At 41.3% G+C, this 24,361-nt stretch overlaps 1 protein-coding gene across 4 annotated transcripts in view; it reads right to left on the bottom strand.

The window, feature by feature from the left end:
• LOC124804711 (NADH-cytochrome b5 reductase 2) overlaps positions 1-23,011 on the bottom strand; it is a 39,141-nt gene extending 16,130 nt beyond the window's left edge. Inside the window, exons 1-5 of one of the 4 annotated variants that reach the window (XM_047264973.1) lie at positions 22,955-23,011; positions 15,962-16,053; positions 4,758-4,965; positions 4,516-4,634; positions 2,329-2,533 (exon numbers count right to left, since the gene is read on the bottom strand). In XM_047264973.1, coding sequence (XP_047120929.1) covers positions 2,329-2,533; positions 4,516-4,634; positions 4,758-4,965; positions 15,962-15,979 — 550 coding nt within the window. In that variant the 5' untranslated portion in view covers positions 15,980-16,053; positions 22,955-23,011. Of the gene's footprint in view, positions 1-2,328; positions 2,534-4,515; positions 4,635-4,757; positions 4,966-15,961; positions 16,054-22,795 lie in introns of all 4 variants that reach the window. The other 3 variants (XM_047264974.1, XM_047264972.1, XM_047264970.1) reach the window with 3 other exon arrangements.
• Positions 23,012-24,361: the final 1,350 nt, after the last annotated feature.

Below are 24,361 nucleotides of genomic sequence, written 5' to 3'. Positions count from 1 at the left end.
GGCACACTAGCTTCAGACATCAGGTGCCATGCACTCCTCTAACATGTTTATTGTGTTAAGACACTGGTCATTCATGAATAAAGACTTCACATCGAAGCTGACCATCAGATCTATAGCCAAGATACACTTATCTTTTAAAAGTACAAGAAATTGGGTGGAGTCTTAACATACAAATCTATGTGGCTCATCACATATCAAAGCTCTGGAGGCAGTTCTTTTGCTATGCTGTTCGTTGGTGAATTAATTCCATTCACAATGGGTGATAAAGTAAAAGCCTTTAGGATCTCACCACACCATATATCCTTGGCGCCTGTGGAATTTATGGAATAAGTTTTCTGGACATCTCCAAGTTCATTCCAGTTTGTTTTAGCAGTGGTTGCATCGATTTGATTATACTGGCCATCACATCTCCCTTAAGTTTCTTATCAATGGATTCACTCAGAAGATCCTCCATTCTTTTGTTACAATCTGTGGTGTCCAAGGTTTTCCAGATGCTAGGTGAAACTTCTTCAAAGGTCTCCTGTTTACATAAAAGTAAATATACTATATGGTCAGAAGTATCAGGACACCCACAAAAACATGTTTCTCATATTAGGTGCATTATGCTGCCACCTACTGCCAGATATTCCATATCAGCGACCTCAGTAGTGATTAGACATCATGAAATGGAGCACTCCGTGGAACTCATGGACTTCGAACGTAGTCAGGTGATTGGACATCTGTACACGAGATTTCCACACTCAACATCCCTAGGTCCACTGTTTCCATTGTGATAGTGAAGTGGAAAAGTGAAGGGACACGTACAGCACAAAAGCCTACAGGTTGACTTCGTCTGTTGACTGATATATACCACCGACAGTTGACATGCGTCGTAATGTGTAATAGGCACACAATTATCCAGACCATCACACAGGAATTCCAAGCTGCATCAGGATCCACTGCAAGTACTATGACAATTAGGCAGGAAGTGAGAAAACTGATTTCATGGTCAAGCGGCTGATCATAAGCCACACATCACGCTGGTGAATGCCAAACGAGGCCTCGCTTGGTGTAAGGAGCATAAACATTGGACGATTGAACAGAGGAACAACATTGTGTGGAATGATGAATCACGGTACACAATGTGGCGATCTCAAGGCAAGGTGTGAGTATGGCGAATGCCTGGTGAATGTCATCGGCCAGTGTATATACTGTCAACAGTAAAATTCGGAGGCGGTGGTGTTATGGTGTGGTCTTGTTTTTCATGGAGGGGGCTTGCACCCCTTGTTGTTTTGCATGGCTCTATCACAGCACAAGCCTACATTGATGTTTTAAGCATCTTCTTGTTTCCCACTATTGAAGAGCAATTTGAGGATGGCGATTGCATGTTTCAGCACGATCAAGCATCTGTTCATAATGCATGGCCTGTGGCACACTGGTTACACGACAATAACATCCCTGTAGTGGACTGGCCTGCACAGAGTCCCAACCTGCATCTTACAGAACACCTTTGGGATGTTTTGGAACATAGACTTCGTGCCAAGCCTCACCTACTGACATTGATATCTCTCCTCAGTACAGCACTATGTAAAGAATGGGCTGCCATTCCCAAAGAAACCTTCCAGCACCTGACTGAATATGCCAGCGAGAGTGGAATCTGTCATCAAGCCTAAGGGTGGGCCAACACCATATTGAATTCTAACATTACCGATAGTTGGCAGCACAAACTGAAGTCATTGTCAGCCAGATGTCCCGATACTTTTGATCATATAGTGTACATCCCAATACTCTTGTGTCAGGTTAATCAATCTTGATTTTCCATAAGTATTATTAGGGGAACTATTCTGTTACATCCTTTCTGTATTGACCACCACCACCACGGCTGTTATACACAAACTGCGGGTACAAAAGTCCACCCAAATAGTCCCAATTGCCTGGGCAAGCTTGCTCTCACAGAGATACAACACATGGTAAAGAGGTTGTCTGCAAATTTTATTTATTTTTAGTAAAAATGTGTCAAACTCACCCCCCCTCCCCCCCACTTTTTTTCCTTGATGGGTCCAAGTAGTAATTTACTACTTACAATTATATTACTATGAAAATGATTATAATATAAACACTACACTAGTTTAGCTTGCTAAATCACACACATGATTGTGTACAAAATTACTGTATATAATTAAAATTCTAACAACAGTTTAATAAGAAACCTAGCATACTTACATAGAATGCAAATCTTGGCTCTATAATGTGCAACTATAATAACAACAATAATAGTGAACAATATATTCCAGTATAATTGGTGTCTCAGTTTATGGAAAATGAGTAATTTACATCTGTTACCCATACCTGCAATCATTGCAACCTTTTTGACTACCACAGTTGATGCTGGATCCTTCCTAAGCACTTTTATGGAAAAGCGGCCATTGCCAAGATACACTAAGCGACCAGACGGTCCACGCACATCAATTGTATCACCTATCTTCATGTCCTCAAGATATTGACTCATCTTGCCACCTTCAGGAAATTTTGGATGAACATTCCTGAAGTAAACCTAAAACAATGTCAATTAACAATTTAAAAACTTAAGAATGAGGTAATGGGAAGTCCTCGCTAAAACACAGGAGGGAGTAAACATAAAAAAAAAATAAAAAACCACTGTATATCTGAGGAACGGAGACGACAGGAACATCATCAAGACGAAGAATGTAGCCAAATCTACACACACACGCACATGAACTGTCCTGACCAATTACATCGTGCCGACACTACAGCTAGATTGGGGTGACAGGAAAAAGGAAACAGGGAATGGAAATAGTTGCTGACAATTTGAAGGTCATTGTGAAAGGAGGAGAGGCAACCAGAAAGAAATTTTTATGGTCAGGCCACAGGGAAGGGGGAGGGGGGGGGGAGGGGAGGTGTCCTTGGTAGACTTCCGCTCTCAATCCTGTCACTGACCAACACTGACCCCTTTCCCATCTCAAAAATGTTCCTTTCCTCGGAAGTCAAGGTACATTTTAATACTGAAAGATTTTAGAAGTACTGCCGTAGCTCGATAGCTGAATCTAACAGAGGACAATTGAACTAGAGATGGGAAAAACCGACTTGTAAAACCTAAATCGGTACTTTTAGTAACAGGTATTTCTGTGTTTGTTTGGTCTCAGTTACAACAGGTATTTTTATTTTTTTTACTGATAACCAGGTACAAAAGCAAGGTATCAATTTGCCTTAGCAAGGGTGCCAAAACAGTGTGTGTTTAAATAAAACTTTTTAAAACCAGTTTGGTAGCAAGTTCTGTGGGTTTTGAATATGAGTATCTTTGAAGGATACTGTTTCTGGTGACAGAACCAATTTAATATACAACACAATACATAATGAATATTTACGAACAGACTGGACAGTAAAATCTTTGCCAATGGATTCAGTCATTATCAAAATTTTAACTACTACCATGAAATTGTTCCTAGTAAGTTATATTTTGCCCACTATTTAAATTGTTCATTTGACTATTTCAAATAAGCATTTCTGGTTTTGTCTGTAAAAATCAATTGTTTTAAAAGTCCCATTAATAAGTGAAGATACATATTTTACTTTTTTTTACAAAAAAAACAAAAAAACAAAAAAAACTTTTCATTCCGATTAAAGAAAAAGAATGCTACAACTTTTACACAAAAGCTTATTATTTGTCTGTAATTTCTATGAAATAACAGGAGATAGATAGATAGATAGATAGATAGATAGAGAGAGAGAGAGAGAGAGAGAGAGAGAGAGAGAGAGTTATGGCAACATTAATATATTAAAAAAGTTAACTGATTCATGCTTGACAATAAAAATAAGGTAAAAACAAGGAGTAGCTGATCGGCTGAGAGTGTCTACATAATATGCCGTTATCTGCTTGTAACCCTTGGAAATGGGCAACTTAACATAAGGAATAGTGACCTCCAACCTCAGTTTTCACCCTTTAGCACAGACTATTTGTAATGCCAAAATGGTGATGTGGTCCTTGATTACAATATGGTTTTGAGCAGAGATTTAAAAAATTAGAATCAGTGTGAGATTATTGGTGATTTTTTTTTTATTCAACACCACAGGGCTTTTCGAGCAAAGCACCAAATTGTGGATGGATTAAGTTTTATCTTAGTTATCTATTTTATTTGATATTTAGATTCTATGTTTCTTACATGTGATGCAAAAGACTGAGGGAGTTTAAGAATTTTTAGATCTTTGTTCAATGACTATGTTTACTGCTCGAAATACTAGCAATAAAAAAACAAAAATTGTTTATATAATGATCCGGTTATTCTTATCTGTTTTAGCGGTAAGGTTAAAATGGAGATAAGAGGCCATTATAACCGAAGACCATTTGTTTCTGAGATAACTGCCATCCTTAAACTGAGTGCAGATGTGTGCTGTCATAAGACCAGCTACATCAGTAAACCTTATTTCATGGTTGAACAACAAGTTTCAATGGTTCCAAAGTCCACACACCATGTGTTACAACTGGATACTTAAAAATTACAACTTATGGGTGCTTACCTTAATGACAAGATCCATATAACCCTTATCTTCATCACTTGAAACTGGTGTGTATGACCGAATAACAATCTGATCATCAATTTTTGCAGAAAGATGTATGTGTTGGCCAATAGGGAGACCTACAGAAGAGTAACACTCTTTAGTGGAGTGATCTGTTCATAATGGCACGTTAAATGAACTTTCAAAGATGAATAATTGTAAAAGTATTATCTTAATACCAGTACATATACTTTATACCATACCCAGAATATGTTCTTCTGATGGAAGACCAAACCGGAACTTCCTAGTATCATGGCTAATAACTTTCTTCTCGATCAGAGGTAAAGCATATTTTACAGTGGGATCTTTTAAAGTAATCAAAGGCTCTTTTGACTTCTTCCGACTAAAATATACTTTTGCCAATATTGCAGTCACAATAACAACACCAACACCCACCACCACTGGAACAGCCTGAAAACAAATTTAGTGGAGTGTTTTAAATTACATGAAAGTCCTACTTCCAGTTACATATTTTGACATAGTTTATATATCCACATGCAAATATTTGTTACAAACACCATTTGAAACCACTACACAGAATCATCTTTTTGGAAAAATTTCTAGATCTCTCTTTAAATTCAGCATGCATGAACAATTTATGCGGTACACCATGACATGTTATACTAATTCATATCTATAGCATTAACAAGTGATGTGTACTATAGTTTTGCGTATTTCCATACAAGCAGGAACAGCTGCCTACATTACAAGGTGCTGTGAGAATTTTTGAGGACTAAAGCAACTAGTTTTGAAGTACATGTGCTGCTGCTATCCCTCCCCCAAAAATCAATTATTCCATGTATATTGTTTGCAGAGGAACTTCTGTCTGTCATATTTACAAGTGCAACACTCACCACAGGATACTTTATGTAGGTGATAACATCTTATTATTATTTATATGGGAGAGGATTGGAAAATCATGCACAATAATTTTTTCTCCCCTAGTGTCGCTGCTGGAATGCTGTAATTTCACAATGATACAGAATGAAGTTTGCACTACAGCACGTATTTTGTTTTCATGTGCATCCCTAACAAGGAAAGTGAACTACAGAACAGAAATGGTGCACATGTTATTGTTGTCAACCTGTCATGTGCAGCGAAGTGCAGTTCGATATTTGTGGGCAAAAGGGCATAAACAGAGTGAAATTCATGGGAGCATGCGTAATGTGTATGTGGATGACTGTATGGACTGTAGCAAATGTCTCCAGGTGGTGTGCATTCTTCCAACAGGGTAGTGTGAACCTTAGTGATTCCTCACACTCCAGGCAGCAAGTAACAGCTGCAACCCCACAGAATGTCAGAGCCACTAGGGCAGCAATTTTCAATGACTAGCATGTGCAACTGTGAACCTTATCACAGCAGTTCAACATTTTCTACAGTTTAGTGAACAATACTGTTCACGACATTGAAATTTTGTAATGTTAGTGCTCGCTGGGTGCCTAAGAACCTGACAACCACAAGGGCCAATGAATGATGACAAGCTTGGATCATTTAACGTGTTACTCCAAAGAAGGTTGTGGCTTTCTGAAAGGAATTGTCACTGGCGATGAGTCATGGGCACACCACTGTAAGCCCATTACTAAGTAGGCCTCTATAGAGTGAAAACACTATCTGCTGGGAAAGTGCTTGCGACAGTATTCTGGAATATACACAGTGTGGTACTGGTTGACTCTGCAGAACACAGAACCACTTGGACTGCTGCAACCTACATTAAAACTCTGGCTAAGTTGTGTAGTGCCCTTCGTGACAAACACAACAACATTAATGCTGATGGTGTCAAACTACATCATGACAATGCTCACCCCCCATGTTGCTGCTATTGTTCATGAGGAAAATTGCCAACTCTGGGTGGGTGGGGCTCCAGATCTCCACCATAGCTTCCGGACCGTGCGTCGCTGGACTTTCATCTGTTTGGTCCCATAACGAAATACCTCAAACACTTTGTGACAGGTGCAGAAGTGGAATCACCAGTCTGCAGATGGCTACACACCAACCAAACGGATTTCTATGAACAGGGCATATTGTAATTGGTACCACACTGTGAGAAATGTGTAGAGAATGTTGGTGACTATGTAGGAAAGTAGGTAAAAGTTTTAAGTTAATTTGTGTTTTTTGTACATATTAAACTTTTTGGTAATAAAATTACTGTCCATTACTTTTCACTTTTCCTTCACATTAGTGTCATCCACCAGCAAACAAGTGTAATGAGTAAAACTTCATATTCCAAGGAGTATTTAACCTGTACCGTCAAAGTTCCAACACGTGCTATATTTGCGGACAATATTTACTTGTAAAATGTGTGTCTAAATGTTCTGTTTCTATCAGATTGTTATGCTGATATTGCATAATAGACCTACACTTATCACAGCTGACGATATTTATGACAAAGAAAACCTGTCCATCACTTTCACTGTCAGCAGAAATTGGTGTGAGAATTTATTAGGGACAGTAGATGAAAGGTGTGATATGTAAGATAAGGATAACGCAGGAACAGATTTAAACCTCCAAGGGATCAACCTCAATGCACTATTTGTAAGTTCAATGTAGCATCATAGTGTCCCGAAGTATTTGCGACAATATATAGTCAAGGGGGGGAAAAAATTGACAGTCCAATGATTGCAACACCTGCCATATGTAATTAATGTACATGGCAAAACATTACGTTTACCTTAAGACTTGGATCAATCACTGGCACAAAAAGTATGAGAAAAATTTTTCATATTAGGATTACAGGTTGTATTATCAAAATGAAATAGCAACAATGTTGGGAAGCTCATTACAAACTCAAATACCTCGTATTCCTGTAGCTAAACTGTTACTGGGATGATCCTGCAAAAAAAAGGGGATGCAGTTTTGTGGATGGATTTTGAATATGGCGCACGACAGAGGAACTGTCCTAGCCTAACTTTCTACTCAGACTATTCATGATTCAAGCTAAGTATGTACGTTACTTCACAAAATAACCATTACTGGAGTTCTAGAAAGCTAATACATGACTAACTCTTGCATGATCAAAAAATAGTTGTGAGAGGATAATAGACCATTTCTTTCCAGAAAACAGTTAACAGTGAGGGGTACATGGGAAACATTTTGCTGCCTTTTTATGATCAATTGATTGAGAGAAAATATGCTTTCATGAACTTTCAGCAGGACGTTGTGGTAGCACATACAAGCAAACATCTCATTACAGAAATTCATTAGATGTTTCAATATTAGAATAATCACTAACAACATACAACCCCCTTGTTCTCCTGATTTAATCCCATACAATTTTTGTCTTGGGGTGGGGGGGAATAAAAGTGAATGTGTACAAAGCAAATCCACATGCTTTAGATGAACTTCAAAACTATCATGTCAAGAAATGCCAAGAAACTGCAGAATGTAATGAGTAGTTTTCTAAGCAGGTGTCACAAATGCTTGAACAAAGAAGGGAGGCAGTTCCAGCATCTCCTTGCTTGATATACATGAGTAATTTAGTTTTCTTTTGAAGTGTATTTAATGTACATCAGAAATAACTTACACAACAAACCATACTACTGTATACGTATGGTGGACCTCGTGTTACCCGCATTGTGGACATAGCTCTGGCGAGGGAGTGGCCAATGAAGATCAAGGAACCACAAGAGGGTAGGACATATCGCCCACATGTCAATTTGTGCAACTACCAGAGGTCGACTTCAAGGGAGTAAATACGTCAAGTACTACTAATGATTGAGACACAGTAGTGGCAAAAGTTGATATCAGAACTTCTAGGATTGGGGAGTATGGCCATTCCCACAATGACACAGCACAGACACGATACATTTTTGTGAACCGGCCAGCCACAGTCTCCACAAACAGGGTTGTGAGTACATCGGAAAAACATATCCACAAAGTGCTGAACTTGTGATGCATAGGTGGTGAGAAATAAGTTTCATATCACAGTATCTGACTACGATCTTGCTCTTCCCTGGAAGCAAATCCCTCTCAAAAGTGACGATGAACACACCAGTGTCAAACTTTTGACTGGCAGACTTCAATGTTTATGGTGCACAAAGTGGGTCTCCCACCTCCTCAAGCGTTTATATAGTTTTTCATCCATTTGTAGTGTTAGGTTCCAATGAAAAACTAATCTCTCTACCAAGCTTAGGTTCTCATACAGTGTTTTGGTAACAGGAACTCCAAGTTGTTGAGACGAGAATAATTCCGATGACTGGGGTTTCTGTCTTATCTAAGATGGAACCACGTCATAATTTGTTATGGGAAGAGAGTTCACCAAATATATTTTCAATATTCTCCAAAACGAACAGTAGCTTAGTAGAGAGAAAGACCTATCTGTTTGGGTGCATGCCAGGAACTGATTGATTGACTAATTGAGAGTGTATGGGACCAAACGGTGAGGTCATCAGTCCCATGATTCCAAAGGAGTTACATAAGAAAGAGAGTCTGCTAAAAGTGAATGTATTCAATCAGAGGAGTCAAATTATAAAAAAATGAACATTAAACACACTTAGTATAAGCATAAAAGGTGAGACCAAATCTAAAAACTGGAAAAAGGGGGAGGGGGGGGGGGGGGTCATGGAGTCACAGACTGTGAAGACTGCAAAATGAGTCCCAATCACAACCAACCCACCCCTGCTGCAAGACAATAGGAGAACCTTATATCTGGAAATAAAAACCACTTTCATGGAGGAAACCGAGGACCAGGTCTACCATCTGTGGATCATCCACAAAAATTAAATTTGAGGAAGCAGGAAGACTAGACTTAGCACAAATGGTCAAAAGAAGGGGACACGCCACCAATATGTGAGATATTGTCAGTCTGGTGCCACAACCACATTGTGAGGGTGGGTCGTTACATAGGAGGAAACAATAGGTGAGCCAATGTGTAAACCACATAAAACAGTGGACTCCTTCTGAGAGGGACAGAAAGAAGTGCCCCAAACTGCAGTAGACTCCTTGATTGTGTGGAGTTTATTACTATGAGCAGTAGCGCTCCAGATGGCATTCCACTGTTGGGCAAAGAGAGATCTGACATATATCCGCAGCTAGAATCTTGACAGGAAAAGGGGGTAAGTATCTGCTTCTCTTGCCAAACGGTCAGCCAAACATTCCCTGGGACTCCCACATGACTCGGGACCCAGAGAAAGACTACTGAACAGGCGACATGCTCAAGGGCAGAGAAAAGGTCATGGATGGCAGGGACCAAGGGATGACGAGAGTAGCATCGATCAATAGCTTGAAGGCTGCTCATGGACTCTGAACAAATTAAAACACTATGGAGAGAGGCCTGAGAAACAAAAAGGAGGGCCCTTTAAATGGCTAGAAGCTCTGCTGTAAATACACTACATGATCCTGGCAACAAATGGTGCTCAAAGCTGCTAGGAGATGTGAAAGCGTATCCCACCTTAACAGTAGTCTTAGAACCATCAGTGTAAAGGACGGTGGCACCCTGGAACTCTGCAAGGATGGCAGATACAAGGCGCCGGTAAACCATAGGAGCAAACCAGAGACCTTAGGACCCTGGAAGAGAACAGTCCTAATCCGTGGTCTAGGCACCATCCAGGTGGGAAGGGCGGGGGGGGGGGGGGGGGTGCTGGAGGGGGGGAGGGGATTCCGGCAGAGGGTAGCGAGTTGCATGCCAACCGACAATCCCACATGTGGGCGGGTGTTAGGAGGGATACATCCCTCATTGGTGAAGAGCATACAAGACGGTCAGGGAATTGGCGAATGGCGACTGCGTAAGAAACAAGGAGTCAGCTCCATTGGATGTGTAGAGGGGCAATCCCTGCTTCTGTGAGGAGACTATCAACAGGACTAGTGCGAAAGGCACCAATAGCCAGACGGACCCCACAATGATGGACAGGGTCAAGAAGTTTCAAAGTGGAAGGAGCTGCTGAGTCACAAACCTGACTACCATAATCGAGCCTGGACAAAACGGATCAGAGTGTACTGTGGGTCGACGACAAACATGCATAACCGTGTAATGGAGGAGGAAAACTGGAAGCCATGAGCAGTTGCCCATGTAGAGGCCCCGTCAGATGGTGCCTTGGAGCTAGCGCTCAGCAGATGCCATCGAGTGGGAGCTGCACCAGATGCAAAAATCGTAAACATACAACGCCGGGGTAGCCAGACGCCAAACAGATGTCAGATGCCCATTTAAGGCGATGAGGAAGAGTGTGACACTTAGCACAGAACCCTGTGGGATACCATTCTCTTTCATCTGAGGGGTGCTGAGAAGTGCCAACTCGAACCCAGAAGAGCCAGTAAGATAAAAACTCGCGTATAAAAATCTGAAGGGGAGCACGGAATCCCCAGTCACGGAGGGTAACTAAAACCATGTCATACACCTTATGTAGGTCAAAGAACACTGCGACAAGGTGCCGGCGGTGAGTAAAAGCCTGTCAGATGGCTGATTCCAATCTGAGTAAATGGTCAGTTGGATATCAACCTGCCCAGAAGCCACACTGATACGGTGACGAAAGGCCCCGAGATTCGAGTACCCAACATAATCTGGATTTGACCATCCTTCCAAGCAGTTTACAAAGCACATTCGTAAGGCTAATGGGGCGGTAGCTGTCGGGAGACGATGTGATTTTCCCAGGCTTAAGGACAGGGATAACTATACTGTCTTGCCACTGTGATGGAAAAGCACCTGTGATCCAGATGTGATTGAAGGCCCTGAGGAGCTGTTGCCTCTGGGGAACGTCCAAGCGCTAAATCATCTGACTGATTGGGGTCTGGCCCTCTGTGTGTGTCTCGTGAAGAGTTAAGAGCCTGCACCAATTCCCATTAAGTGGAAAGAGGATTGTAGGGCTCAACGTGGTGCAGGATGAAATAGAGGGGCGTCTGTTCAACTCGGCGTTTTTGCTGCAAAAAGACAAGAAGATAGGAAGCAGACGACGATGCCATCACAAAGTGTGTCTCACGGTGTTCTGCGAGGACCAATGGATCAGTGCACAGAGCTCCATAGATATTCAGAACCAGGACAGTTGACTGTTGCTGGCGGCCCAGAACGTTATGGACCTTTGACCAAAACTGCGATAAAGAGGCATACGTCCCCAGGGAGGAAACAGTGCTCCCAGCATTCCTTTTTATTCCACTTAATAATGTGATGAGCCTTAGCATGAATCTGGGAGGGATGTCGCTTAAATCGCTGCAGCGCCCATCAGCAGTTCTTTGCAGCGACTGCGACATCCTTGGTCCACCATAGTACCGGCCGGTGACAAGGGTGACCTGCGGATAGGGGAACAGCAGTGCCAGCAGTATGAGGAAGAGTGGCAGAAATGCCTTGCATGACTACATTAATGGAATTCGAGAGGGAGGTGTCAAAGCGGACAGCAGACATGTATAAAGGCCAACTGGCCCTGTGGAATGCCCAACGTGAGGGCCTGTCTGCCTGGCAGCAGCAGCGGAAAGATAGTGTCACTAGGAAGTGTCACTAGGAAGTGGTCACTGCCACAAAGGTCATCATGGGGTGCCCAAAGTAGCCACGAAGGCAGGGGATGAGATCTCGAGATCAATAGCAGAGAAGGTGCCATGAGCAGGACTGAAGTCAGTTGGGGAACCATCGTTGGAGAGACAAATTGAAGTCCGTGATAAGTTGGTCAATTAGGATACCCTGAGCCATCGATGTAACACTCCCCCACAGTGGATTGTGAGCATTGAAATCACCAAAAAGGAGAAACGGGGTGGGAGTTGCTGAAGTAAGGTAGATAGTGCAACATAAGCAAGTGGCCTACCTGGAAGGAGGTAGACATTGCAAATGGTTATTGCCGGAGTCGTTTGCACCCTAACCACTATCACTTCCAAGGTGGTTCGTAGGGGGATCCAGTCACTAAGGACATCACAGAGAACCAAAGTGCAGAGCCCACCAGATGCTATTGCAGGGCCAGCCTGGTTGCGACAGAACACCCGATAACCACGTAAAGTGGGAGAGTGGTAGTCACGGAAATGCATTTCTTGGAGAACAAGACAGAACGCAGAATAAGAGGACACAAGATGTTGCAATTCCGGTACATGACGATACTAGCCGTTGCAGTTCACTAGATGTTCGTGTGGCGCGAGTCCAAGGTAGGCGTGAAAGAGTCGAGGAGGAGGTCAGGTCACGTGGTCAGCAGTTGTCACCGACAAGGATGGGCTGACATCCATAAATGAGATGTCAGATTCAGGTTGCGAGAGGGGAGTTGGCACCTCTCGGCCCGCCGGAGATGCCTTCTCTTGGGATTTATGTTTCTTCTTCTTTTTCTGAGGTGTACGACAGGACATGGGGGGTTCAGGCGTCTGCAAGATCGGGAACCGAAAGAGCGGGTGACCCTGCGGCCCACAGATGGAGCACCTCGTGGCCAAGTGGTGGTAAGAGGGTTCCCGGGAGGCAGCCCGATCACCGGCAGATGCCGAAGAAGGGGGCCACTTCTTCGACTGGGGTTGGGGGACGACTCCCTGAGGGGAGGTTGTGGGGGTGAGCCTCAGTGTAAGACAGGCGATCCAGGGCCACATATTCTTGTATCATCTTTTCTCTCTTGTAAGACGGACAATCCAGTGAGTGAGGGGAGTGGCAGTCAGCACAATTGACACACATAGATGGCAGAACACAAGGGGTTCCCTCATGGACAGGTTGGCCACAGTCACAACACAAAGGGTCCACTGTACAGCAGGAAGACATATGCCCAAAACGCAAGCACCGAAACCTCCGCATAGGTGGAAGTTGTACGGCTTCACGTCACATATGTAGCACATAACCTTGACCTTCTCTGGGAGGGTACCCCCCTCAAAAGCCAGGACAAAGGCGCCAATATTGGTGCAGTTGTCTTTGCAACCCTTCTGCACACATCAAACAAAATAAACGCCACGCTGCTCCAGGTTAGCCCAGAGTTCCTCATCAGTTTGCTGGGTGAGGCCCCTATGACAAATGACTCCCTGGACCATATTCAGAGATTGGTGAGGAGTGAGAGATACTGGGACGTTGCCAAGATGATCACAGGCACAAAGAGCTGCAGACTGGGTGGTAGAAGCAGCTTTGATCAACAGGGTGCCCGACCGCATCTTACTAATATACTCCACTTCACCAAACTTGTCCTTGATATTTTCCATGAGAAACAATGGCTTTGTGGCAGTGAATGTGTCCCCATCCGTCCTAGTACAGACACAGTAACAGGGAAAAGGTTTCAGCCTAAGACAGCGAGCCTGGCCTTCCTCCCATGGGGTAGCCAGGGAAGGGAAGGCTGCCGGGTCATACGAGACTGCATTTAAGGATCCTTCACCATTCGAAGAGACGGCCATGTGAGAACGGCCAGATTTTTGCAGCTTGATACGCTTCATATACCAAGCATCTGCCCTGATACCACCCACCAACCAGGGGCTCTCCCCATGGGCGCCACGCAGCCACAGTAAGGGCCGTCTGGCACAGCGGCCGTGGCTGGATGTTCCGATGCTCTAAGAAGACGAGCAACCACTCCTTGGCATACACGAGGAGGGAACAACTCAGGAATCAGTAGTGTGAGCCCTGTGTTGTCAAGGGCCTCAGCCCCATGGGTACACAACAGCCTCCACCACACAGACTGGCTACACATTCTGGTGACCTAGCAGGGTGGAAGGGAGCTACAGTGGGGAAGGGAGAGGAGAGAGGAATCCACGCCGTAGATGCTAGGAAGGGAGTTCTTCCACGTATGGCTCACACAAAAAACAGGCAATTTTGAAGTGGGGGTCAAACCTCAAGTGGGGACCGAAACGCCAGAAAGGTGAAAGGGTGGAAGAACCAGCAAAGGGAACAAAATTGAAACCAATACAGGAAACCTGGGGAATAGCCAGGTAGACATAAAGCAGAACACTGAGTGAGGGGAAGGGGGTGGCAACGGGGAAGGAGCAGGGATAGGGAGGGAAAGGGGCAGGGAGAAGGAAAAGCAGCTAAAGGAGCAAGTGTCTATGAGAGTGCAAGTCACTTGGTTTTGTTCTCCTTCGTACAACATGGCCAAGGACGAAAAGTATCTATGGTCATAATGATCTGCAGTGAATTGTGATTTGTCTGAGGAGACTGCTGGAGCCAAACCACAACTTCGGTTGTGTCATGATGCCAAATATCTGCCATGATGCCTCCTACTCCAAACAAGGACTCTCCTCATTGGTGCCACTCACTCATATCAAATACCATATGGCAAGATCACCAGTGGCAGGAGTCCTGTTGCCCCCCAGATGGGAGGGACCTACTCATTAGCATAAGCAGACTACCAGCTACCACACTGGGTATTGACAACCTTCCCAGCACATTTTGTAAAATAACTTTGAAAGGATGGAGGTCAAATCCATATGTGGGAACCAAACGTTGGTTAACCAAAACATGCGGTGTAAAATAAAGCGAAAATGTGAGTAAAGCTATAAACTAAGTCCTACAAATAAGCTAGGCTGTCAGCTGGGAATTTGTCCCAGAGAAGAAGTCTAGGAAAGATATAGTCAAGAGTATAATTGCGGCAAAGGCTGGAGATGTGGGGAGGGGGGGACAGGAATCATGCTCACCATGCACATACTCGCAAAAGTGTTGTGACCCCCTGCAGGGGTAACTGCATTCAGTTGTGACCTATGTTCTGCCATGCCACCTCCTTGCCAAAATTACATGACTTATGCCAGTGTATGGTATGAGGAAGAAGACAGATTTATAAAATAAGAGATCTCCTGCCTATTGGCATGTACCAAATGATCACATATTGCTCTAGATGTTTGCCACACTAATCCAGTTGCTCACTGAAAATTTTTCATTAAATACTTACTCTACCAAAAAACCAAAGATTTACTCATCCTTCCAGTAATGCCAGATTTCCTCCTATCTCTCTCATTAAATGGATACTGCAATATTAACTCTAATATCTGTCTCATAAACTATTGTTTTTACATATTTCAAATATAACATTAACTTACAAGATTAAATTAAATACACACAGTGTAAACAATGCCTGTCAAGTACTTACATATTATTCACACAGGTGAAAGTGATTAATTCAAAAATCAAAGCATCTCAAACATATACTTATCACAAAAAACTTAGCAACAAAATTGATTGATTAAAACTTGGCTGTCAACAGAACTGCTATTAACACTGTATATGTACACACACACACACACACACACACACACACACACACACACACACACACACACATTATTACATATCTGTGGTCTGTGTCACACAATGTTTATTTTTAAGAAAATAAAATTTTACACCACACAGAGTTTGGTGTTAACAGAAGTACATTTCCTCCAACCAGTAATGTCACGGCGGATAGTTGCAAGCACATTTTTCAAATTTGCGAGCAGTCGGTGCAAAGCACTACACAGACAACATATACTGCATTCTAATCTCCCACAACCACAGAAAAAAAAAACCAACACAAACTGGCTAAACATGATTACATAGAGAGATTATCACAATCCATACCAGGTATTTGGATGGCATCTTCCAGACTAGAAGAAACTATATTAGTAGTGACTTGTAGTTCACAAGTCAAACCAACTATGCTGAAGTGCGTGCTGATAAAGAAAGAAACAAAACACCTAGTCAGTCAAGTATAAGAGTTTTAAGTAATTGGAATTACACTGCAAGTATAAGAAACAGAACAAAATTACTATTGTTTACCATTTTAAGAACATGATATGCAAACGACCCCAACACACTAATTAATTTGTCACATAAATCAGCAATTTCACTGTTTCTTGCATTTTTATCCCACTGTCTAATGACAAGAGCTCACTGAGCAGACAACATCCCTCAAGTCAGCTGAGAAGGGTTATAATGTTTCTTTAGTAATGTTTCGTATGCTTCTTTTCAATGCAAATCTACAATTTTTTCCAGATCCATCTTTTGTCTAGTACTGTAAGTTTTAGTCTAATGCTTGAACTGTGAAAAAGCATTGTGTTGCAAGGTAAAAGCTTCTCACATCAACAAATCTTTCTTTCCAGCCATAAAATCCACAAATTTGACAAAAGTGGAAACAAAACCACAAACATTAATGCAGAAACATAAAATAAACGTACTCACCACCTGTATACTGTTGCTATAAACAACAATAAGAACATCACACACAATGGACTTTCTGTAATACTTTTTAAAATAGTGACTAGTAAATAACTGAATATGAGACTTCGTTTGTGAAAAAGTCAACAAACGACATAGCACAAGATGACTGCTGGTATAATTAGGTCTTCCTTTACTCATGTACTCCTCAATATCCATACTCACATATGAGAAGATCCTTTAATTCTAAAGCAAGAGTACTAAAACTCAAATTAAACTAAAGCAATTTTTATGAGGAACCACATGATGCAACCTGTAACGATTCAAGAGTTTCTGTGTAAATTCTGGAACCACTCAGCCCTCTACCATCTCGAACACGATACTCTGGATATGAGTGTGGGATGGTAGAATCCTACATACTGTGCGTCACATGCGTGTGTGTGTTTTGGGGGGCGGGGGGGGGGGGGGGGGGGGGGGGGGACAAAGTAGACACCTGTACCTGTTGGGCAATCCATAGATGTTTTAGTGAGTGTGTAAAGAAAAACCATGAAGTTTATATGCAGCTCTGTGCTTATTGTGTCACTGACTATTGTTATTAAAACAAGAACAGTTTAAAAAAGTACTCTTGTTGACTCTTGACACAACCTTGTTAAAGGCAAGACTCATTTTATGATTCATGTTAAGAAAGGTCATGGTATGCAAGCCAACTTTCTTTTAACTGTAACTCAATTTGTTTCTAACATCCGACAGTACGAGAGACTTACAGGAAATTACATGTTCATCTGGAAAGTGAAATTTTTATTGTGTACAGAGGTCAAATACATCGTTAGTTGAAAAGTAAAGTTGTATGTCTACTTTTGAAATAAGTAGAAAGTGTCTAAAAATTCCTGTACCTTGCGTTATTCGACAGAAGAAGTCAAGAGGGTTTCCAGCAGCCGGCTATTCAATAAAGAAGTGTGGCTGCAAATTCCAAGTAAGTCACCTTGTAAAGAAGTGGAAGGTGGTTTGGGGGAATAAGCCGATATAACCCAGATCCACACGCACACTTAGAAACTACAATTAAAAATATATCCTCCTCTTAAACAGAACAAAAAAATTCTATCCGAACATTAAATACATAAATTATGAAATGAAGAAGATTCCTTTTGTTTTAGCCTGTTTATGCATGAGTGAAAATTTAGTTTCTCAACTTCTAATGAGGAACTTTTCAATCTACATCTAAATCTCTTGGAATATGCTAGCTGTATTTCATCTGTGGAATCATAGAATGGAAAGAAATGCCAATTATTTTGCATATATATCTATACTGATAGAGAGATCGATCTGCATATTTTGTGCAGTGCAACTTTCATGTACTTGAAAGAAACAATACATACATGCAATATTATTTTACCTTTTCCACTATTAGTTTCAGTAATACTAACACCATGCGGTGTGGCTTGCAAGGGTCATACTGTGAAGTATCACACACTGTACAAACCTTTAAGAAATTTATCTGTAAAACTGGCATACTCTGATGACAATATATGAGGTTGGTGACCTTTACAACAAGCACATCCATCACCATATATTCTGGATAAATGAATTTCACAGTGTACATTAAATGTATGTTGTTGTTGTGGTCTTCAGTCCACAGACTGGTTTGATGCATCTCTCCATGCTACCCTATCCAGTGCAAGCTTCCTCATCTCTAAGATCCTTCTGAATCTGCTTAGTCTATTCACCTCTTGGTCTCCCTCTACGATTTTTACCCTCCACACTGCCCTCCAATACTAAATTGGTGATCCCTTGATGCCTCAGAACATGTCCAACCAACCGATCCCTTCTTCTAATCAAGTGCCACAAATTCCTCTTCTCCCCAATTCTATTCAGTACCTCCTCATTAGTTACATAATCTACCCATCTAATCTTCAGCATTCTTCTGTAGCACGACATTTTGAAAATTTCTATTCTCTTCTTGTCTAAACTATTTATCGTCCATGTTTCACTTCCGTACATGGCTACACTCCATACAAATACTTTCAGAAATGACTTCCTGACACTTAAATCTATACTCAATATTAACAAATTTTTCTTCTTCAGAAACGCTTTCCTTCCCATTGCCAGTCTACATTTTATATCCTCTCTACTTCGACCATCATCAGTTATTTTTCTCCCCAAATAGCAAAACTCCTTTACTACTTTAAGTGTCTCATTTCCTAATCTAATTCCCTCAGCATTATCTGATTTAATTCGATTACATTGCATTATCCTCATTTTGCTTTTGCTGATGCCCATCTTATATCCTCCTTTCAAGACACTGCCCATTCCGTTCCATTGCTCTTCCAGGTCCTTTGCTGTCTGACAGAATTACAATGTCACCATCAAACCTCAAAGTTTTTATTTGTTCTCCGTGGATTTTAATTCCTAAACTGAATTTTTCTTTTGTTTCCTTTACTGCTTGCTCAATATACAGATTGAATATCATCGGGGATAGGCTACAACCTTGTGTCCCTCCCTTCCCAATCACTGCTTCCCTTTCATGCCTCTTGACTCATAACCGGCATCTGGTTTCTGTACGAATTGTAAATAGCCTTTCGCTCCCTGTCAAAAGCTTTCTCTAAGTCTACAAATGCTAGAAATGTAGGTTTGCCTTTTGTTAATCTATTTTCTAAGATAAGTTGTAGGATAAGTATTGCCTCACATGTTCCAACATTTCTACGGAATCCAAACTGATCTTCCCCATGTCGGCATCTGCCAGTTTCTCCATTCATCTGTAAAGAATTCATGTTAGTATTTTGCAGCCAAGACTTATTAAACTGATAGTTTGGTAATTTTCACACCTGTCAACACCTGCTTTCTTAGGGATTGGAATTATTATACTCTTCTTGAAGTCTGAGGGTATTTAGCCTGTCTCATACATCTTGCTCACCAGACAGTAGAGTTTTGTCATGGCTGGATCTCCCAAGGCCATCAGTAGTTCTAATTGAATGTCCTCCACTCTCAGGGCCTTGTTTCGACTTAGGTCTTTCATTGCACTGTCAAACTCTTCACACAGTATCATATCTCCCATTTCTTCTATCTTCCTTAATATGGCCCCGAAGTACATCGCCCTTGTATAGACCTTCTATATACTCCTTACACCTTTCTGCTTTCCCTACTTTGCTTAGTACGGGTTTTTATCTGAGCTCTTGATATTCTTAAGTATTTCTCTTTAATTTTCCTGTAGGCAGTATCTATCTAACCCCTAGTGATATATGACTCTACATCCTTACATTTGTCCTCTAGCCATCCCTGCTTAGCCATTTTGCACTTCCTGACGATCTCATTTTTGACACATTTGTATTCCTTTTTTCCTGCTTCATTTATTTCATTTCTAAATTTTCTCCTTGCATCAATCAAATTCAATATCTCTTCTGTTACCTAAGGATTTCTACTAGCCCTCATCTTTTTACCTACTTGATCCTCTGCTACCTTCACTATTTCATCCCTCAAAGCTACCCATTCTTCTTCTTCTACTGTATTTCTTTCCCCCATTCTTGTCTATTGTTGCCTAACATTCACCCTGAAGCTCTCTACAACCTCTGGTTCTTTCAGTTTATCTAGGTCCCATCTCCTCAAATTCCCACCTTTTTGCAGTTTCTTCAGCTTTAATCTACAGTTCATAACCAATAGATTGTGGTCAGAGTCCACATCTGCCCCTGGAAATGTTTTACAATTTAAAACCTGGTTCCTGAATCACTCTCTTACCATTATATAATTTATCTGAGACCTTCCAGTATCTCCAGGCTTCTTCCATGCATACAACCTTCTTTTATGATTCTTGAACCAAGTGTTAGCTATGATTAAGTTATGCTCTGTGCAAAATTCTACCAAGCGGCTTCCTCTTTCATTCCTTACCCCCATTCCATATTCACCTACTACTTTTCCTCCTCTTCCTTTTCCTACTATCGAATTCCAGTCCCCATGACTATTAAATTTTAGTCTCCCTTCACAATCTGAATAATTTCTTTTATCTCATCATATGTTTCTTCAATCTCCTTGTCATCTGCATAGCTAGTTGGCATACATACTTTTACTACTGTGGTAGGAGGGGGCTTCTTGTCTATCTTGGCTACAATGTGTTCACTATGGTGTTCATAGTAGCTTAACCGAGCTATTTTTTTATTCATTACTAAACCTACTCCTGCCTTACCCCTATTTGATTTTGTATTTATAACCATGTATTCACCTGACCAGAAGTGTTGTTCCTCCTGCCACCAAACTTCAGTAATTCCCTCCATATCTCACTTTAATCTATCCATTTCCCTTTTTAAAATTTCCTAACCTACCTGCCTGATTAAGGGATCTGACATTCCACACTTTGATCCACAGTAGTTGTTTCTCCTAATAATGGCATCCTCCTGAATAGTCCCTGTCCAGAGATCCTAATGGGGTGACTATTTTACCTCTGCAATATTTTACCCAAGGAGGATGCCACCATCATTTAACCATATAGTAACGCTGCATGCCCTCGGGAAAAATTATGGCTGTAGTTTACCCTTGCTATCAGCCATTCGCAGTACCAGCACAGCAAGGCCGTTTTGGTTAATATTGCACGTCCAGATCAATCAAATCACCCAGACTGTTGCCCCTGCAATTACTGAAAAGGCTGCTGCCCCTCTTCAGAAACCACACGTTTGTCTGGCTTCTCAACAGATAACCCTCAATTGTGGTCGCACCTATGGTACGGATATCAGTATCACTGAGGCTTGTGATCCTCCCCACCTAAGGCAAGGTCCATGGTTCATGGGGGTCGGGGGGCATTGATTGTATACACCCTAAAAAAAAAAAAGGGATTAAACAAAGCACAGTTGAGATATTGCACCCCAAAAATAGCATAAAATTTGTGTGTAAGAAATTGTGGCCACAGATGCATGTATTTTTGTCTAGGTGCCCAATGTTAATAAAATTTGATCAACATATAGACATCATAGGTTGGAATACCCCTCTGAAGTTCTGGTATGATTGGTGCATATGAAAAGTAGCAGTGGTTGGTCAAACCTTGTCTCTCAGAATTTCTTAGACACTTTAGAGACTACTATCTATATTTAGGTGTGGCTAAATCCCTATTTTTTGCCATAGTGTGATTCAGCCTAAAAAGTAGTCTATGTATATAAAAGCAAACAGTCAAATGTTGGCCAGAACTTTTCAAAAGGCCTAACAACTTGGCACAGCTGCACTTTCGTACATGATGTGAAGGTGACTATCCTCTCTTTAAAAGCACACAAAAACTCAACCTCCAAAGATACCAAACTGAAATTTGGTGAATAACCATCACACCAAATTTCATTAGATTTGGGGATGGCCAAGTGGGGGGCCTTGGTCCCCTTGATGTTGAACGACCCTTCTTGCTAAGGCAGGTCAGCCATCTGATTTAAATCTACTACTGGAAATGATCACTTTAAGGTACTACTTACTGCAAAGACTATAAGAATAAATGGTGGTTACCCCCTTCCGCTCAATGCTTCAAAACTTAAAAGTTTCCATTTCAACTGCAATTATACATCCCTTTGGAAAATTATTACCAAAAATCAAAACGACTTTGTTAACTGTACAAAACTATTGCATTTCACTCGTAAAATCACTACCATTTTACGTGATTTCATTAAACATGTTTTAGGGCACACACAAGATTTTCTTGAAAATTGTAATGACAATCACACCCACACAACACAAACGTCAACACTTTTATACCCGTATTACAGCGACCGAAAACGCCTCAACAATTAGAGACATGCAAATCTAATATTTTTATACATTTATTTGAACATGGGAGGAGTAAAATCAAACTGTAATCCATCTTTCTTAGGAAATTATTTATGGGCGGAAAAATTTCAGCAATACCGAAGGGTATAGTCTGAAACTATAGTTTGTGTTTTGCACCATTGCCAGAACTCTAGCACAAATAGCAACGAAATTTTCATATCCTATTCAAACCATACACCGGTAAGATAGACCAGTAAGAAAACATGGTGGAACAGATTTCTCTCTCTCTCTGTCGGTCATCACCACTTGATGCAGTCGTCGCCATAAATTAAACAGTTTTAACGCCAGCACTTGCACGTTTCTCGTTAAATAAACATAACCGGGTATTTCTTACGGCAATTAACATATGGACTCAATGAAAATACAATAATAACGTAACGTTTTTTTTCGATTAATATGAGTACAACAGCGCAATGACAAATAAAGTGACGCCCCCTTGACAATAATACCCAAGTGAAAACTTCTGCATACCAACAACTCATCTGGTACATCTGCCATTATTACTACTACTGTAGCTTACTATGCAACTTTAAACCTGGACAGTCACTACCTTACGGCAGACACTGTTTTTATCTCTTAAAAGTGAAACTCACTCCTTCTCTGAAGGTCACTTACACATACGTACTCTACCTTATCTAAGCTGTAATTTACTTTCAGGCGTCTTTTTTGGGGACTTGGGGAGATAATGGAGGGGGGTGTGCTTTGCTTTCTTTGGCCAAAGTCTTACGAAGTCAGAGATAAACAGTAGACCTACGCAGAAGTTAAAGAATGCAAACTTCCCATAATGCACTGTAAAATATATGAAACTAGGGGGATACACAATTATAACAACAAATTTCACTAAAACTTGAAGCTCCACATTATTACTGAATTTTGTTTTTTGCGTATTCATACCATTTTCCCCTAGTATTTTTAGTTTGCTTCTTCAACAGTAGAGAACATTGTCGACATCTGCCCCACACTAAAGTCCCGTCCACACGCAACGATCTGTCTGCGCAAATGTCTGCCCACATCACATCTGCGCAGACAGATCGTTGCGTGTGGACAGAAGATCTGCACCAACCTGAGGTGTGTGCAAACCTGGAAGTTGAAGTTGGAGGTTTGAGCGAAACCTATCAAATCTGTGGGTTCAAATCACATCTGCGCAGACAAGTCGGAGCGTGTGGACAGGAGATCGCCGCAAATCTGGCGCGAAACAGCTGTTTGCTCAGTCTAGTGTTTGTATTTGTGCGCACACATTAAAATGGCTGATACTCGTCAGTGTTCTCGAGATTTCGTAAGTGAATTCATTGAAATATATAGAAACCACCCATGTTTGTGGAACATTAAAATAAAGAATATAGTGACCGAGACAAAACGACAGCAGCATACAATGCTCTAATTGAAAAATTGACGCCTCAGCAAACAGAGAAACAGTAATAAAAAAAATAAATTCGTTGCGAACTGTTTACCGAAAAGAGTTACCCAAAGTTCAGAAATCTAGAAGATCTGGTGTAGGAGTATATCATGTATAGCAGCCAACGTTATGTTATTTTGATCTGCTTGGCTTTCTTAGTGATCAAGAAACGCCAAGACCAAGCAGGAGTACAATTGAAGATGAAATTGGAGTGTCAATGTGCAAGGAAATGGAACACGAGATAATGTAAAACAATATATTTCACATACGTTTATCAAAAGTTTATTCAAAAGAATATATTTGTGTGAAAACATAATAGAAAATTATCTGCTATTATAAAAAGAACTCATCGTTTAAGACAGCGTAAATAGCTTCACATATGTTGGGTATTATTTCATTCAACGCTTGTTTCGATATTGCAGTTGAAAATTCCAAATCCTTGTATCGCCTTCCTGTTGCTAGGAATCTTAATGTTACCGCCAGCCGTTGATGAGGATAAATTGCCCTTCTCATACAAGTAATTTTTCTCATAATATGAGTGGTTCCAAGCTTTAAGAGATAATTATAAGTTTCGACATCCATCCGCAAATAATTTCGCCAGTCGTTAGGTTCGCCCTGCAACTCTCGCAGTAAATTTACGT

Source organism: Schistocerca piceifrons, chromosome 7 (genome assembly GCF_021461385.2).
Source record: "Schistocerca piceifrons isolate TAMUIC-IGC-003096 chromosome 7, iqSchPice1.1, whole genome shotgun sequence".
Lineage (NCBI taxonomy): Eukaryota > Metazoa > Arthropoda > Insecta > Orthoptera > Acrididae > Schistocerca > Schistocerca piceifrons.
The sequence above is the reverse complement of the archived record's forward strand: the minus strand, read 5'-3'. Positions and strand labels throughout refer to the sequence as shown.